This window comes from Temnothorax nylanderi, unplaced genomic scaffold (genome assembly GCF_030848795.1).
Source record: "Temnothorax nylanderi isolate EJ_2023f unplaced genomic scaffold, tnyl_v1.0 TNYL_tig0019_pilon, whole genome shotgun sequence".
NCBI classification, from domain to species: Eukaryota; Metazoa; Arthropoda; class Insecta; order Hymenoptera; family Formicidae; genus Temnothorax; species Temnothorax nylanderi.
The window spans coordinates 655,540-672,098 of NW_027249081.1; the positions used below are offsets into that span (position 1 = coordinate 655,540).

At 36.2% G+C, this 16,559-nt stretch overlaps 3 protein-coding genes across 7 annotated transcripts; 2 read left to right on the forward strand and 1 right to left on the reverse strand.

Annotated features, from left to right (window-relative positions):
• Nucleotides 1-248: 248 nt before the first annotated feature.
• On the forward strand, nt 249-3,527 carry Cin (Molybdenum cofactor synthesis protein cinnamon). The gene is made up of 11 exons (XM_071699656.1): nt 249-577; nt 804-955; nt 1,034-1,221; nt 1,318-1,519; nt 1,595-1,870; nt 1,935-2,001; nt 2,070-2,181; nt 2,268-2,543; nt 2,659-2,798; nt 2,910-3,097; nt 3,179-3,527. The coding sequence occupies exons 1-11, from the start codon at nt 547-549 to the stop codon at nt 3,407-3,409; spliced, it is 1,863 nt and encodes a 620-aa protein (XP_071555757.1). The 5' UTR covers nt 249-546; the 3' UTR covers nt 3,410-3,527.
• A 436-nt stretch (nt 3,528-3,963) lies between these two features.
• Nucleotides 3,964-10,654, forward strand: LOC139768972 (protein maelstrom 2-like). 5 transcript variants are annotated; one of them, XM_071699659.1, is made up of 12 exons: nt 3,964-4,111; nt 4,950-5,026; nt 5,121-5,298; nt 6,375-6,579; nt 6,887-7,267; nt 7,780-7,949; nt 8,022-8,258; nt 8,525-8,722; nt 8,797-8,833; nt 8,976-9,038; nt 9,152-9,214; nt 9,328-10,654. In XM_071699659.1, exons 3-12 carry the CDS (start codon nt 5,161-5,163, stop codon nt 9,342-9,344), a joined length of 1,509 nt encoding a protein of 502 aa, XP_071555760.1. In that variant the 5' UTR covers nt 3,964-4,111; nt 4,950-5,026; nt 5,121-5,160; the 3' UTR covers nt 9,345-10,654. The 5 variants fall into 5 exon arrangements, with proteins under 5 accessions (XP_071555760.1, XP_071555762.1, XP_071555761.1 ...); XM_071699661.1 differs by having other exon boundaries at nt 5,133-5,298; XM_071699660.1 differs by having other exon boundaries at nt 3,966-4,111; nt 4,906-5,026; nt 5,133-5,298.
• On the reverse strand, nt 10,470-14,658 carry LOC139768974 (uncharacterized). The gene is given in 6 exon segments (XM_071699662.1): nt 10,470-10,981; nt 11,472-11,736; nt 12,316-12,747; nt 14,467-14,492; nt 14,495-14,601; nt 14,603-14,658. Coding segments are annotated over 6 exon segments (999 nt in total). The 3' UTR covers nt 10,470-10,868.
• Between the last annotated feature and the right edge of the window lie 1,901 nt (nt 14,659-16,559).

The following is a 16,559-nucleotide window of genomic DNA, read 5'->3' on the forward strand; positions in this document are numbered from 1 at the left end:
TTCACTGGCGTATTATAAAGGCAAATTGCTTCTACTGTTCTTGTTATGTCTCATCTGCCAGGAGGTATTGTCCAGTCGTGTTATCATAACGAATGATCATGCAAAAATCGGATCCATATAACCTTTGGATAACACTGGAAGAGATATCTTTATAGTTGAACTTTTTAATTTTTCCTCTTTTTCTTTCTAACGTCTAGTCATATATTGATTTCATTTTAAGTGCAGAAGGTATAACATGGTGCAGCTACGAAGAACAGAACCAGTTAAACCAAAGTCCTCTCAGCTGACTCGCGGTCTGCCAGTGATAAACTGCCACCTGCTAGTGTTCTTTCTTTTTTTTGTGAATGTTTTGTGAAAATGTGATAAGTGAAAATTTTCACCATTAACTTCACGTTCAAATTACATGATCGCTACCCTTGTCACCGTATTTTCAATGGACTATCGATCGTACGGTTAAATGGAGTGTACATATTTTATATAATCATTTATCTGATAAGAAATTGTGTTTAGTCACAAATTATTTAGTCGAAAAACTTGAAGGTCAAAATGGCACCAATAAGATTTGCAATTTTAACCGGTAATAATATGTTATAATATGTGTATAACATTGATATGGAATATATTAAAGTAGCTTATATATTGATAAAAATTTAAAAGATTACAAAACGTTTTAGTCATGCACATATTTGAAGATTAAATATGGTTACATACGTTACGTTTCCATATCTTTAATTGACAAACTTGTATAATATATATATATTGCACATTTCTTAAATTCTAATGATTCCATTATAATATTTTAGTAAGTGACACTTGTGCGAGAGGTGAGAAAACAGATGAAAGTGGACCTGCATTAAAAGTATTTATCAACAGCGCAGATTCGGCAGGAAATATTCTACTTCCAGGACACGTTTCTTACACTGCTATTGTGGCTGATGATTTGACGTCAATAATGGTAACTATAAACATTTTAACAATATTTCTTGCATATTGTGATTGTGTGTTATTATACATCTATTTATACGGCATCTAGGAGAATCTAATCTTTTGGAGTGATGAAAAGAAAGTGGACGTTATTCTCACTACTGGCGGTACTGGATTTTCCAAAAGAGATGTTACACCTGAGGCGACCAAAAAAGTTATCCATAAAGAAGCTCCCGGATTGTCTTTAGCGATGCTCATGTCGAGCTTAAAAATAACTCCACTGGCGGTGCTTTCTCGGTAGAGTCTCAATTTCTATTATACGTTATTATATTATATAAGGTTTCTATTTGCTCCGTAATTTCTTTAAAATTAAAACTTTTGATATGTTTTCAGAGCTGTGTGCGGAATACGAAACAAAACATTGATTGTTAATCTGCCTGGTTCACGTAAGGCTGCAATAGAGTGCTTGACTGCAATCGCACCTGCTATTCCGCACGCCGTAGACTTGATGTTGGATAATAAAGCGAAAATTAAAGATACGCATAACATTGTGCAACGTAATATCACATCTTGTTCGCATGATCATCTTTGTACAGTGAGATACTTTTTTCCGTCGGTATACAAAATAGTGATTTTACGCGAATTGTGTAATACAATTAGATTATTCCAGGTGAATTTCGAGAATGTAGCAACGCGCCTTAGAGAATCCCCATTTCCTATGATTTCTGTCGAGGAAGCGGTGTGCATAATACGTACGAGTGTAGAGGAAAGAAGCGTTGAAACCGTGAATGTAAAAGATGCCTATGGTAGAATATTATCTGAGGACATATATTCCAATTGCAATTTGCCGCCATTTAGGGCTTCCATAAAAGATGGATATGCGGTGTTGGCAAGCGATGGAAAAGGCAGAAGGAAGGTGTTGTGTGGTGTAAAAGCGGGGACTGCAGTAAGTCACATTAACCGATGCTCAATGCGACGCGAGAGAAAACAATAAAAGAAAACTTTTGCAGCCCGCTCTGGTGTCTCTTGAACCTGGCACTTGTGTACGCGTAAACACTGGAGCGCCTGTTCCTGACGGTAAACAACTGCAATTTGCTTGTTGATTTACTTATAAAAAATTTACTACTTTTTTTGCTTGGTTACAGAAGCGACGGTTGTACAAGTTGAAGATACAAAACTAATATTAAAAAGCGCTGATGATACGGAGGAAGACGAAATTGAAATAATGACTGAACCGAAAGAGGGACAAGATATTAGGTATAAGGCTCCATTGATTTTGTCATTCAAAATAGTTATATTTTATTCTTGACAAATTTATTTTCTTGATTATTTATTTGTTGAAGACCTGTCGGTTGCGATATAGAAAAGGGAAGTTTAGTGTTAAATTCATACACGACTATTGGTCCGGTGGAATTAGGACTCCTAGTGGCTTGCGGCTGCAAACACGTTGCAGTTACTAAACTCCCTTGTATAGGTGTACTGTCTACAGGAGATGAATTGCAAGAAGCTGGAGAGCCTCTAGGACCAGGGCAGGTCTACGATAGCAACAGAATAACTTTAATCTCGCTATTAAAAGAGAATGGCTTCAATGCTTTGGATTGTGGAATTGCGATTGATGAGTATGTAAAGAATTTATCCTGATACACACACGTTGTATCATAATACTTTTTTTATTGATTGATATAGTGATTATAAGTTATATATAACTTTATTATTAATATAACCATTTTGCAGCGCGATGGATATGATAAGTAAAATCAAGGGAGCTTTACAAAAAGTAGATGTACTTGTGACAACGGGCTCTGTGTCAATGGGCGATAGAGATTTGTTGAAGCCTATTTTAGAGAGACATTTCAAAGCTACCATACATTTCGGTATCTTCTTTGTTTTTTTTTTAACCATCTCTAACCATCTTTTTAACCATCTCTATGTTAATATGTTAAAATACATGTTTCTCACACGAACTATTAAATATATTCTTTCAGGACGCGTAAATATGAAACCGGGGAAACCAACGACATTTGCAACGTGCACATTCTCAGGCAAAAACAAATATTTGCTGTGCTTGCCGGGGAATCCGGTGTCTGCTACCGTTACCGCGCATTTATTCCTCTTACCCCTTCTGAACGAGATGCACGGCAAGTTTTCGCAGCCAGTCATAGTGAGGGCTAAGGTTCGTATATATAAGAACATCTTTATCTTGCAAAAACAGTAATGTACACGATCTATAGAAAATATTGTTTTAACGTTACAGTTAACGTCGTCGTACAATTTGGACCCGCGTCCTGAATACGCAAGAGCGTATCTCGAATGGACTCACGAAGAGGTGCTCCCAATGGCCTACAGCACGGGAAATCAAATCAGTAGCAAGTTAATCAGCTGCAAAGGTGCTAACGCGCTCCTGATGCTGCCAGGGCGAACAGCGGAGAAACAGACGTTGAATGTAGGTGACATTGTGCCGGCGATGCTCATTGGTTTTAAATAAATAATAGAGATATACATTTAATGTATAAACATATTTTGTCATATTGTTAGAAAATTATTTTTGGGATACTCTTGGAAGCTTTATCTTTCGTTCAAAATAAAATCTTCATGAAAACTCCCATGCCTATTCAGTATTTATTCTCATATGTTACCTGCAGACTACTAAACTTTTTACAAAAGCTCTGTAATTACCTTTAATACGCGATATTAATTTTAGATATCCAAACTTTTTTATTTTTGAATAAACATATGGAATAAATAAATTTTGCTCGCGTGACGAGAGCGTATAAGCTAAAATTCGCCAAACTTGTGAGTTATGATCTCTATCATGCCGATTATTTTCACTAAATTGTGTTGGAGTTACCTACCATGGAGATAGCTTTCTCCGAACGTATACATGAGCTCACGAAAGAAAATATTTATGTCCTACCCCTGTAGCGCGCATTCCGAACACGATACGTCGTGATATGTGCTCACAATCAGATTGGCTGTACCACCACTACCACCTCCAGCTCGCGCGTACGCGGCGAAACATAATTGGTCAGGACTTTGACTGCTTATCCAAGCAGTTTCATCTTGAAGCCGGTCTCTCGTGTTACCGCGATTTTTGTCGCTCCGTCGCTCGTCACGATTGCTCGACCAAATAATACTGGAATGTGTAGTCTATTCAACTCCGTGAGTTGAAAACTTTCCGAGGTAGAAGGTAAGATAAAGTTGCTCTTTTTCTATTACATGTTTTCTAAACACATTTGAATTCCCTTCGATTTCCTTTGGTATCATCTCCTTCGAAAGTGAGTTGAAAAAAACAATTGACCTTCAGTAGTTGAGTGTAAAAGTGAAATTTGGGTTGGAATCAAGGTTTTGGGCTGCGGTCCACTTGACGCTACAAATGCTTCGAAGCATTCCCCCTTCTCTTTTCTTTCAATGAAGAAAGAAGGAGTAGAAGAACGCTCCAAAGCATTTGTAGCGTCAAGTGGACCGCAGCCTTTTGATAACACTACTCTTTATCACAAAGGATTAGCATTCGTTTCTTTATTGCTTCGCTGGAACTGAACTTTCTTTGGCCCATTTTTATCGACAAGTTTGCGCTGGTTTGCGCTTGCGCGTGTTCCAGGATAAAGAAATAAATCAATCGCGACTAATTAGGAATGTTTGGTGTAAAACTCGGGGCAGATGGCGCCATGGCGTCCAGTCCTGTCATGGCGGCGTCACCAACACTAACTCAATATACATGTATGTTGGTGTATCTGTGAGCACATCCGTGAGATATAAGGTCTGTTTTCTGTTGCTGCACTGCTGAACTAGTGCACTAAAGTGCACTAGAGTGCACTAGTTCAGCAGTGCAGCAACAGAAAACAGACCTTATATCTCACGGATGTGCTCACAGATACACCAACACATACATGTATATTGAGTTAGTGGTGACGCCGCCATGACAGGACTGGACGCCATGGCGCCATCTGCCCCGAGTTTTACACCAAACATTCCTAATTGCAGCTCGCAGCCAGCAGGGGGTGCTCAGGGTTGTCACTTGTTGCCAGGGATCAGGATCAGGATCAGGATATCGAGACCAGAGCTGACCAGAGCTCTCTGATCGAGACTCATCGGGAGCCATTTCGTAAGAAGAAGAAAAGAAGCGACGAGTCGTTAACCTCTAATAGTTAGATCCTTAACCTATCTTTTATCGAATGCTATTTTGCTTACGCTGAAAGCGTTTACTATAGGAGAATAGCTTTATTCTTGCCGGAAGAAATGCCGAAGAACAAAGGTAGAAATGCATTCTTCTTCTTTATGGCCGACTGGAGGAAACGTATGGAAGCGCAAGGTCGCAAGTTTCCTAACGGCTTCAAAGACGTTCAACAGGATCCGGACTGTAACGCTGAGTGGCAGGTAAATGTTTACAAGAGGAGCAGGCATTTAGTTCCGACAGACTTAATTTCTGACATCCTCGTTAAGTTGGTTGCCAGCGCTAAGTAAGTTTTAACGCAGAATTAAGCGCTAATTAAATGCTAAAGTTGAACTGAGAGCTCCATATGTTGGGCGGGAAACTAGATAAGGGGGGAGGGGAATTGACTTAGCTTTAGGTTTGCTCCTTCCCACGTGAATATATAATTATCTAATAAATTATCTATAAATTGAAAAAGGAAATATCCTAGAATTAGGTGCTAATTAAGTGCTCTACGAAATCATTAAAATATATGGAAAATATAGTTTTCTTCTGTTCTGAGGATATACATTATTAAAATATTATCTGCTACATTTTTTGTTTTTTAATAATAAATAACGTGTTATTTATGAGATCTTGTTAAAATAAAGAAAGATAATTAATTATAATAACATTTGTGAAGATACATGTATATAAATAGATATAAATTGTTTTTAATAGTGAATTATACATATATCTCTAAGATAATACCTTTTTTTTATATTATAGAAAATATTAGTAACTACTATCATACATAAATGTTTAGAATATACCTGCTATGTATCAAAGATTTTTTACGAAAAAGTTTATTCTATATATTTTTATTAAAAAATAAACATTTTAATGTTTGGGCTTATTACATATTACATATTATGATAAAAGTAAAAATATAATTAAAAAACAGAATAATAACTTCTCTTTTCGCCAGTGATAGAATAACAATTAAAGTAACTTAAATCGACTGTAACTGGCAATATATAACGTCTTTCTGATATGAACATAGAAAAAACTGTGAGCCAACTCACTTTGTCGGATTCACACAGCACTTTTTTCGGATCAAATCGAGACATTATTAATTTCGACCATCACTTTTGGTCAGTTGATGTAATTTCTAAGTTGAATAGTTTAAAATTTTATTGCGAAATTAAATTATTTTAGAAATTATTTTATAATTAAAAAATTTTGTTTAATTGGATTACACATTAGGTTATACGTTTCTTTAATGTGTTTTGTAATAAAATATATATTTTTTTGTCAATAGAGTTTTACTAAGCAAGAAAAAGGTCCGTATGAAGCTATGGCCAAGCAAGATAAAATCTCATCGCAAATATCAGGCAAAGACAAGAAAACATCACTTGGAGAATCAATAAGTGCTCTTGAACAGAAAGAAAAGGAAGCACAGATGTTTATAAAAAATATGCAGGAAAATATCAAAGTAATAATCGACTCAGCTGTAAATCTTAATTGTACGTAATATTATATAATGTAATTTATTGTAGAAATTAATTTGAAAGTACATTATTGCACATTTGACACTTTTTACATTAATTTTGAAAGTTTTGAATTTTGTTTGAAAGATGCAAAAAGAATAACGAGTATTATCAAATGGTATCATAATCTGTGTGAATAAAGTTTAGCAAGCTGCATTAATTTTCTCTGTTTGGATTGAAAATCTTGCAAATATGAGCAATAATGAAACTCAAGTACAAATACATACTATATAAATGTAGTATATTAAATTATTGTACCAAATAATACTTCTTTTTATTGCAGTTGTTTCACAATTGAAATTTTGCTTCGTACATGTTAACTGGTTTTTCACCACACTTGTTAACAACACTTGCGAATATTTTCCGGCCGAATATGCATTTGGAGTTTTTTCGCTTGAGAACGGCATAGAAGAGGTGCATCATGCAATTGTTAGCGCTAAAATTCCGTTGGGATTTAGACGGGAAGCACTGGAGATAAGTCAGACCACTCATAACATACCTGTAGAACATCTAGGCGGAGATACTGACTTTGCTGTTATGTATGTGAAATTGGTGAATTTCCTAGAATCTAGGAAACTTGTGGATCGGTATCCTTATCTTTATACAACAAGAGGTCTTACACAAGCAGTACGGTCTTTGATAGGAAAAATGTGCGATGAAGCAGGTAAGTTCACCTTTATTACATATTTTAATAATTCCATATCTAATAACGATATAAGAAAGTATGATCAATTATACCTTTTTCTCTTTCTTTTTTATCTACTGCAAGTTTAAAAAGTGATATTTAATATTCATTTTACTTTTATAAAGTAACATGTATATTTTAATTTGTAATTAAATCTAAATTGAGGCACTTCTTGTTGTACAATTAATGTTGTGTGTACCTTGTTTAAAGAAGACTCTACCATCAATGGCATGGCTTGTTCTTCAATATCTTTCCTTTATCATTGCTACTGAATTTCTGTTTCATTAAATATCTTTTTATATTAAGGAAAGGAGATAACACAACACCTCAACTTAGATAGTAAATATATTGAAAAATAGGTGAAAAAGTAATTTTATAAAAATAAAATTAATTTTATTAAAGATAATTCTTTTTTTTACAGCCAATAGAAATTTACTTCCTAAATACGCCTTAGATTAATACAATTATTTAAATTTGCTCCCCTATTTTAGAACAAGATAAAGAACAGTTTAAAATTTATGATTTGGAATCATTGTTTGTACACTTGGCAAATGAAGGCTACAAGAAAAGAAAAGACCGAGAAATGCAGTATATTCCTGCTTATGCTGAAAATGTGTTTACACGCTATACATATATCTTTGAAAAAGGAATTGAATGTCATGTAGGCAATTTTATTACCTTATTTTATATTTTAAAGTATATTATATTCATAATATTATTTTATAACGTTTAGTTTCACAAATACGTTGATGGAGGGTCTGAATGCTGCAGTAAAGCTGTGCTGTATCATTGGGCATGGACATTGTGCGATGAGTTTTGTGAACCATTTGGAGTCAATACAAAGCCAGGAATACATTATCCCAGCGGATCTGAGCCTCATTTATCTGACATGGTAAATTTAATGAGTAACTTGAAAGTTGAACGCACTCCATCTACATCTGACTCTAATGCAGTTTTGTCTATGACAGGCGTAAGTATAATACATTAAAAATATACTACTGTAAAGATTTGCGCATAAACAGGCACATTGGCTGCGTTCGCTTTGGACGCTTTCGTGCTGAAAGCATCACTCCATCTTTTTTTCAACATGTAATGAATGAGCAATAAAGATGGACTGACGCTGTCAGCACGAAAGCGCCCAAAGCGAACGCAGTCATTATATGTACTTATTTAAATAGTTTTGCAAAATTTACATAATACTATTGTTAATGATTTTTATTAATTATCTCGTAATAGGTAAGTGAACAACATAGATTGAAAGTGTCTAGTAGAACATATGAAGAAGAACAGCGCCGTCGAAATGCATCAAAACCAGTACAAGTTATTGATTGTAGCAAGTTGCCAGACCCTGTTGTTGAATCTATTAACAAGGCTATTGATAAATTTGCTCCTATTGAGTCGCCTATTGAAGAAAAAAAATATGTGTCAAAATACGTATGTGTTCTTATATAATTTTTACGTTAATCAAAAAATATGCTATTGTTTACTAATTTCATGTTTTTTTTTAGTTAAATGAAAAACCGTTGCGACCTCCAAATATTGATCGTAAGTTTGAAAAACTTTTTTTAAATTATAGATGATTGAATAATATTTTATCCAATTTGTTCATTTTTTATTAATAAAATAGTTCTGCTGCACATAAAATAATATAAAATATCCATATTTTATTATAAATAATTATTTCTAGCTTTCGCTTATTCTTCTATGGAAGATTTTCTTCCAAGAGATGATGAGAGCTTTCCTCCTATTGGTAAGTTAATATGTGATGTAACTATACAATTATATATGACATTATTTAGACCAATTGAATGTGTAATTTTTCAATTGTATTACTCGCGAATAATTAAATGTTTGCATGTGTAGGTGGAAGAGGCGTGTCTATTAGATCTCGAATACAAAATCCAAGAAAAGCGCCTTTAGGCAAAGGTAATGTTTTATTATCATAAATTTATTACGCGTTATAATGAATGATTTCGTCTAATTGTGTTAAACGATATACATATATTCTTTGTGAGAATTTTATTTCAATTTCTCTATAGGACAAGGACACACATAAGCCAGATTTTTAAAAGGAGGCATAACAGATCTGATACAACTTCATCTGAGAACGGTATTTGTTTAACAGTTTATAACTGTTGATCAAGAAAATACGTTATTTCTAATATAATCATTTATTTTGCAATGAATATTATAATGCCAAAGAGATTTTATTTTTATTTGACAATAGTATTTACATGAACATTTTTATGTACGTGTCAAACATTTATTTTGAAATAATAAAAGAATATTTCCAGCATATATAATATATATATTCTGTTTATAAAATTTATATTTGTTTTAGAAAGAAAAAAGATATAACATGATACAATATCTTTCAGATATAGGCAACACTATGTTTTATAACAATGCATATGTGATAAATTTTCTGTTTTATTTTTCTCATTATCTGTCATGAACATGATTTTTCTCTAGAAATTAATAACGATTTTACTGCTAATAAAATACAATATTTGTAAAGAGAGAGTTTGTCACAATGTAAGTTTCAAGAAATTTTACGAAAACGAATTTTTTTGTAATATTCTCTTGACATACTTATATTTTGAAAATATTTTTTAGTGAATGTAATACTGAAATGAAATTTTTATATTAATTTTCAAATTTCAGGAATTAGATTTAATTATCATCAGTTTTTGTTACAAGATATTAATAAATTACTATTATCAAATAAATGAGAGTTATTCTACATATATATTGTAATAAATAAGGATTATATAATGTATTATATAATTATTATGATTAAATAATTGCTGTGTTCTCTAATTTTTCTTTTATTTCAATATTTTAATATTTCCAAAATTTTCTACACATTAAATTTTCTTCATATATTATTGGAATTGGTTATTTCGCAATTATTGCAATTTGTTATTTTAAACATTAAGATATATATAAATAACTAAAAAGTTTTTTGTGTATACAAAGAATTGGAGCAAAGACTATTAGAAGCGCATAATAAATCATTATCTCTCTTATATGGATGTCGGCACTGATGATCAGGAAATTGTTCAAAACGAAGTAAGGAACGTGTAGAAATAAAAAAACTTTTTATTTGGATTTAGAGATCTATTATAGATCTAATTAAAGCATAGAGATTAAGGATGAATCGGGGTAAAACTACACGAAGTTAAGTAGAAAGAACACTTCATTTATGTTTTACTACAAGCTCGTATAAATACGTACATAACATAAGAGGTTGATAATCGCTTAGTGGAAGATACAAGCGTATAAATGTTTGATAATACAGTTACCATGTACAAAATTATGTATATCATGTATATATATATATAAATACATACACTCATGCATGCATATGAAGTTATCCTAATTAGTCCTTGTGTAATCGTTAAATATAGGTGAAAGTGATCCGTGGACGCATAGGTGATCGGGAGAGGGTTCGTGTCTCGTGGGTGAGCGAAGGATTACCGTATATTCAGAGTAAAAGCCGAGGGAGGTCCGTGATGGTTGTCGCCGGAAATGCACGCGGTATATGTCGTATTTTGGTAAGGTAGCCCGTGTCGAGCGGTTATTTGCGATAATTATTGTGCGGTGGCAAATATTGATTGCTAGCAGCGTCAGCTGCGACACCGAAGCCGCCTCCAAAACCACCTCCGGGTCCTCCGAAACCGCCACCTCGGCCTGTTGATGATATATAAAGATTTATAACAATAATAATAATCTTTTCTGATCAGAAACATTTTTTCTGATTACAGATACATATTTTTCTAATTATATAAATAAATAAATATATATTATATATAATTTCTACAATGAAAACGTTGATGTTTAGACTTTTTTCGAAGTAAGCAAATCATGTGTTAATTTCATGCTATTACCAACAATTTCAAATTAATTAATTAAATAATCAAATTTCAAATTTTGCGAAAAAATGATTTACATAATAATCTTGTAGGCCCATATTCTCAACTCTCTTTTATTGATAAAAGCGCGCTTTTATTGATAAATGACAGCTAAATTCAAATTTTGCGCGCATACGCGTTGAATTATTGTTTTATGTTTTAATATCGCATTATCTATTTTATGATCTAAAGCTGTGCAATTATTTCAATGTGACTTTATATAATTTTCTGCGCGTATATTATTATTGTGTTCCGTGCGATATACTGACCTCCTTGATAACCGCCACCTGGATATCCACCTCCGGGATATCCTCCCGGACCACCACGAGAATATTGAGCTTGTCCTTCATACTGAACCTCCGCGTTGTATCCATTCACATCGTCAGCCATGTACCGAACGATTTGCGTTCTCGAGTCCGGCAACAGAACTCTGTACTCTCCTTGAACGACATTACCGTCGCTGCTCTCGCGCTGAGAGTAATCGTTGCCGCTCGGCGGATCGACGACCTCGTATTGGAAGCTGTACGGCTGCGGCTACAAAATATATTATGTCTAACAAACTATATCGTTGTATGTATAACGAACGAAAAGGTGAGAAGCAGTAATGTATTTATAAGGAGATAAAAAGCATTATTGAATAATTAACCTTTAAACACACATGTGGGTTATGGTAACCCAGTCGTGTTCGAAACAGAATTTCCGCCAGAGTTTCCGACTACCAGAATTTTTATGTCATTTTCATCTATATATTCTTTTTCCTCATTGTTTGGTGTATCGATAAAAAAAACAGACTGAAGAAAACTCTGAATTACGCTAATCCATGTACGGTATTAACGGGTGGCCCAGGAAGTGAGATGTTTGAGGGTTAATTATCCAAATTCTCGAGCTTTGCTAAATAAAAATATTTCTGAGCTATACACCGCTCTGCAAAGTTATCGTCTACCTTTCTAAATTTCAAATACATACAAATAAATATCTGAAATGTTAATAGTATAACGACATAAGGTAAAACTTGATGATAATATCTTTTTAAAAAGCAACTCTCCAGGATGTTATCTTCTTTTACTGTCTAGCCTGTTTGGAAGTCGAAGAATACATTGAAAATAATTTTACCCTTCCGCCGTCGCGTCCGCCGTCGCGTCCGCCGTATCCTCCATATCCTCCTTGGACTCCTCCGGCAGCGCCGTCTTGGTATCCACCGCTGCCACCCTCGCCGAACTGCGGATATCTGTACGACGGTCCAGCTCCTCCGAATCCAGCTGCACCCGGTCTGCCGAAGGAGTCGCCGCCGCCACCGCCGCCGCCGCCGCTTCCAGGGGGACCGTAAGCCTGGGTAGGTCTCCCCCGGTAACTGCCGATGCCGAAGTCGCCACCGCGGCCGCCACCCCCGAAACCCCCGGCGTCACCCGCATACCCACCACCGAATCCACCGCCGCCACCCGGTCGGTTGTACTGATATCCTCCGGCACCTGCGCCACCCCCCGGCAGGAGACCCGCCAGGACGTCGCTGCCGATGCACGACAGCACCAAGACCAGCTTGGCCAACTGCAATCAGAGGAGGAGATTCTGCGGCTTTTGTGACGAGATAGGTGAGTAGCGAATTATGATAATGAAGCATCGTTACATCAGATTAATATACAAGTCTGCGCATTTGCTACGCAGTTTTGCTCGAAAATACATGCGTGACGATGTAATAAAAGCGGATCAATTAGGGTAAATGCGATATCGGAGTGCTTTTCGATGAGTAAGCGAAAAGTAATGTTTAATCATAAAATTATTAAAATTGATGACAACCCGACGACAACTTGTTTGCCAAGTATTGCGAAATCGCTAGAGAATGTTGATTATATCACTGATTTCCGGTCTTGACTCAATAGAACTTTTTATTCCGAAGGAGAGTGTGCATGTCAATGGAGGTCATCTCGAGGGAGATGACCGGAGATGTTGCGGGACCGAGATGGTGGACATTGCGGTGTCCGCTGCGATAATCGCGTGTGCGCCGAGGGAAAGTGGGGCACAATCAGGCATCCCTCCGTTTATATGCGGTTATGATGTTCGACATCACGTAGCGAGGGAATACCGTACCGCGCTCTGTCGATGCGGAATCTCGATTACACTATTATATCGTTCGCGATAAAAAAAGAGTCAAAGATTTTATCATATTATTACCGATCAAGTTCCAGATAGCATCAAACACACCAAAGAGTGCTAAAAGACTTTTTGTGAGACGTTTTCAAGCATCGTCCTCTTCGATTCTTATCTCGGATCTCATCTCCCCGTATACGTGGCAATTTGTTCACGTGATTAATTATTGAATTTCTCAATCGGCTTTTGCCACAACAACGTTGCGATACGTAAGCAAAGGCAGAAACTGCATGCGTGACCGGGATAAGTTGCAACATTTGTCATAAATGTCGCACCTTTCACGGCTGTGACGCGTTGTCACCAAGTTGAGAGTCATCGCCGGCACAATGGAAGATAATTGCAAATCTTGTTGCATACGCGCATCACACAAGCGTTTTATTAAAGAGTCCAGATTAGCGATCACCGTTGCAATTTATTCCTGTTACAACTACTTCCATTTTCTTCTATTAAGCAAACCTAAAAGCCGTCTGTTACGATTGCTTGTTCATTCATACTTTATCAAAAGATATTTTGTTCGTAAGAATAATGAGAGAGAAAGGCAGCTATTAACAACTTATAGACACTTATAAGATTATTGGGTAAATGATCGATTATAAAGAGCCTTTGACTTGCACTTTTTTTTTCATATGCGAGACAGAGAACTGTCTTTGAATTTTCTATTGTTTATCAGAACAACGGAGTTTTATAAAACAGAAATTATTATAGTTAAGGCATTTAAACTTTATCTCGACGAATAAATTACGGGGTAAAATTAAAACTCAGGCAACAAAGATACATCATAAATAGACTGATCCTGATTACGTTTTTTAATCCTTTCCAACCAAAATAATGTGGTAAAGGAGAAATATTTTTTTTCTAATATTCTTAAGCTTTTATATAAAAAAAGAGACAATTATAAAAATAATTAATAAAATAATTTAAGAGTAACAAATGATAAAAATTGATGTAATGGGGAACAAAATTTTCAATAAGTAAACTTCTACACTAAAATTGATCGTTAGCAATATTTAGAATTACTAAATTACTAAGTTAATTATTATAAAACTCGTCGGCGGACTATTGCATTTTGTAGCGGAAAGGGTTAAAGCGATCCGCTCGCGGTACTATCTGCTGGCCTACCTGGTGGCAATTCATATTGCTGTAGGACCGAAGACACGAAGCGAACTGAGAAGATGATCCATCGGGGAGTTTATATACCGCGCAGACCCTTTGTTACAGTTTATCCTTCGTACTGCATATCCATGTATTAACCGGCGTATTAGAATGACCGGCCGCACTGTGGGAGGGTGTGGGAGGCGGAGAGGTGCGCATCTTCCCTTCACTCCGTGTGATGCATTATGGGAAGAGATAGCCCGTTGATGACTGAAATGGCTTTAAAATTTTAATTGGGGCTACGCACGTGACTTTCGGTTTCTCGATCGGGTCATCTCGCACGGTGGAGCATACCTTGCGTCCGGGAGCGCCCGCGCCGCGTAGAAATCGATTTCCGACACGTAGAGCTACGGTGTCGAAAAAAATTCGAATCACATCGATTTAGCGTGAAATAAATATTAATTAACGAAATACGCCGCTTAGAACAGCTGGAAGATTACTGTTTGGATGAGTCTGATTGGTCGAATTAATTTCCTGCGATTAAAAAAAGCTAAAATGCATGTATTCATATGTTTGACGTTTGGATGAGAAAACCCTAGTTATTAGCACAGTTTATATTGTATACAATTAAATTTTTTATTAATAATAATAAGTGAAACAGGACCAAAACGATATACAATCAATTTAGAGAAAACGCCATTTACGGTCAGGATCTTGGCCTAATAATATTATTCGCGAATTTTATATAATTCTTCGCCCTAGCAAACCACACGCTATCACTTTCGGACTTGAGAGAGAAAAACGTAGGCTTCTAAAACTAGAACAGTATCATCACATAATTAAATTGATAATCAATTTAATCACACTAATACAAATCTTCAGAATATTAGATTAAATTTTTTATTACATTATAAGTACATATATTTATTGGAGAATATTATATTATTTTGATATTGAACGTACGTTGTATATAAATTGATTAGAATCAACAGTTGGGCGTGAAAAGAGTGATAGGATAGTGAAAGGTATGACATATTTTAAATTTGCAATTATGATCACTCGAGCATTTTCTTATATGTATATAGAATAAGAATTTTGCACGGGTATTATGCATAGGGAATCAAAGCGTAACATTAGTGTTCGTAAAAGAAGGCAAAAGAATCAGGAACGTATCTTTAAGCTAATAACTATCTATTCCACACAAAATTAGAGCTTAAAATTGAACACTTAAAATTTCCACAGTAATTTATCGATGACACGGTTTCGCCAGGCATAATCTCCAATCTCCATGCGAAATGCATCACAGGGATATATCCGCTAAAAAAAAAGTTATGCGTCCGCATTCCTGCGAACTTTCAAACATATATTATATACGCGGATAAAATCGAAAGGACAATTAAATATCTTGTCGGACAGTGATAGGCCATAAGAAAAGAAGGAAAAAAGAAGGAATTTCCGTAACGAGAGTGTGAGCTTCTTTAAAACTATCGCGATCATCGTCGGACGGATTGGGCAATCAGCCTCCGTCGCGGCGCGGACGTATATTTTCGACATCGTTACTCTTCGTGTAATAAAAAGAATCCCAGGCACGTGGCGGCGTAGAACGCGTCCGAGACGCGTTGCACGCGCGAGCAAGAATGCGATTGCACACGCTGCGCCGCGCCGGCCGCGGAGGTAGCTCTTAGGAAAATTCGCTGGTGCATCTGCCGCGCCGGCGGCGGGCTCCCCGCGATCCTCGACACATTTTCCCGCGTCCCGTCCGCGCGGGAAGCGCTAAATCCTACCTAGGGTGCCCCCTTTTACCCCCCTACGGCCGATTCGATCCCGAAGACGGCCTTCGAAATACGACGCCGCACTTTCGAACCGTCTGATCGGATGAAAAAAAAGGCGCCTCGCGTGCGCGCGCGCGGGGGGGGGGGGCAACGCTGATCTCATCCTTCGGACCCCGAAGTGTATCGAACCAATTACCGAGTTTGTAGTTATACGAATGAAAGGTGGATGTGAAGAAATACGCCTGCCGGTAATCGGACCAAAGCGGTTGGTAGAGAGACGCGACGTGAGGATGAGTGGGATATAAATCCAATCTATTCGGTATGCCGTCGCGCGCGCGCCGCGCCGCG

Coding starts and splice junctions, on each gene's coding strand:
- Cin (XM_071699656.1), top strand. CDS start 547: ATGGCACCAATAAGATTTGCAATTTTAACCG. Junction 956..1,033: donor ATGATTTGACGTCAATAATG/GTAACTATAAAC, acceptor TACGGCATCTAG/GAGAATCTAATCTTTTGGAG. Junction 3,098..3,178: donor CAGTCATAGTGAGGGCTAAG/GTTCGTATATAT, acceptor TTAACGTTACAG/TTAACGTCGTCGTACAATTT.
- LOC139768972 (XM_071699659.1), top strand. CDS start 5,161: ATGCCGAAGAACAAAGGTAGAAATGCATTCTTCTTCTTTATGGCCGAC. Junction 8,259..8,524: donor CAGTTTTGTCTATGACAGGC/GTAAGTATAATA, acceptor ATCTCGTAATAG/GTAAGTGAACAACATAGATT. Junction 8,723..8,796: donor AAAAATATGTGTCAAAATAC/GTATGTGTTCTT, acceptor GTTTTTTTTTAG/TTAAATGAAAAACCGTTGCG.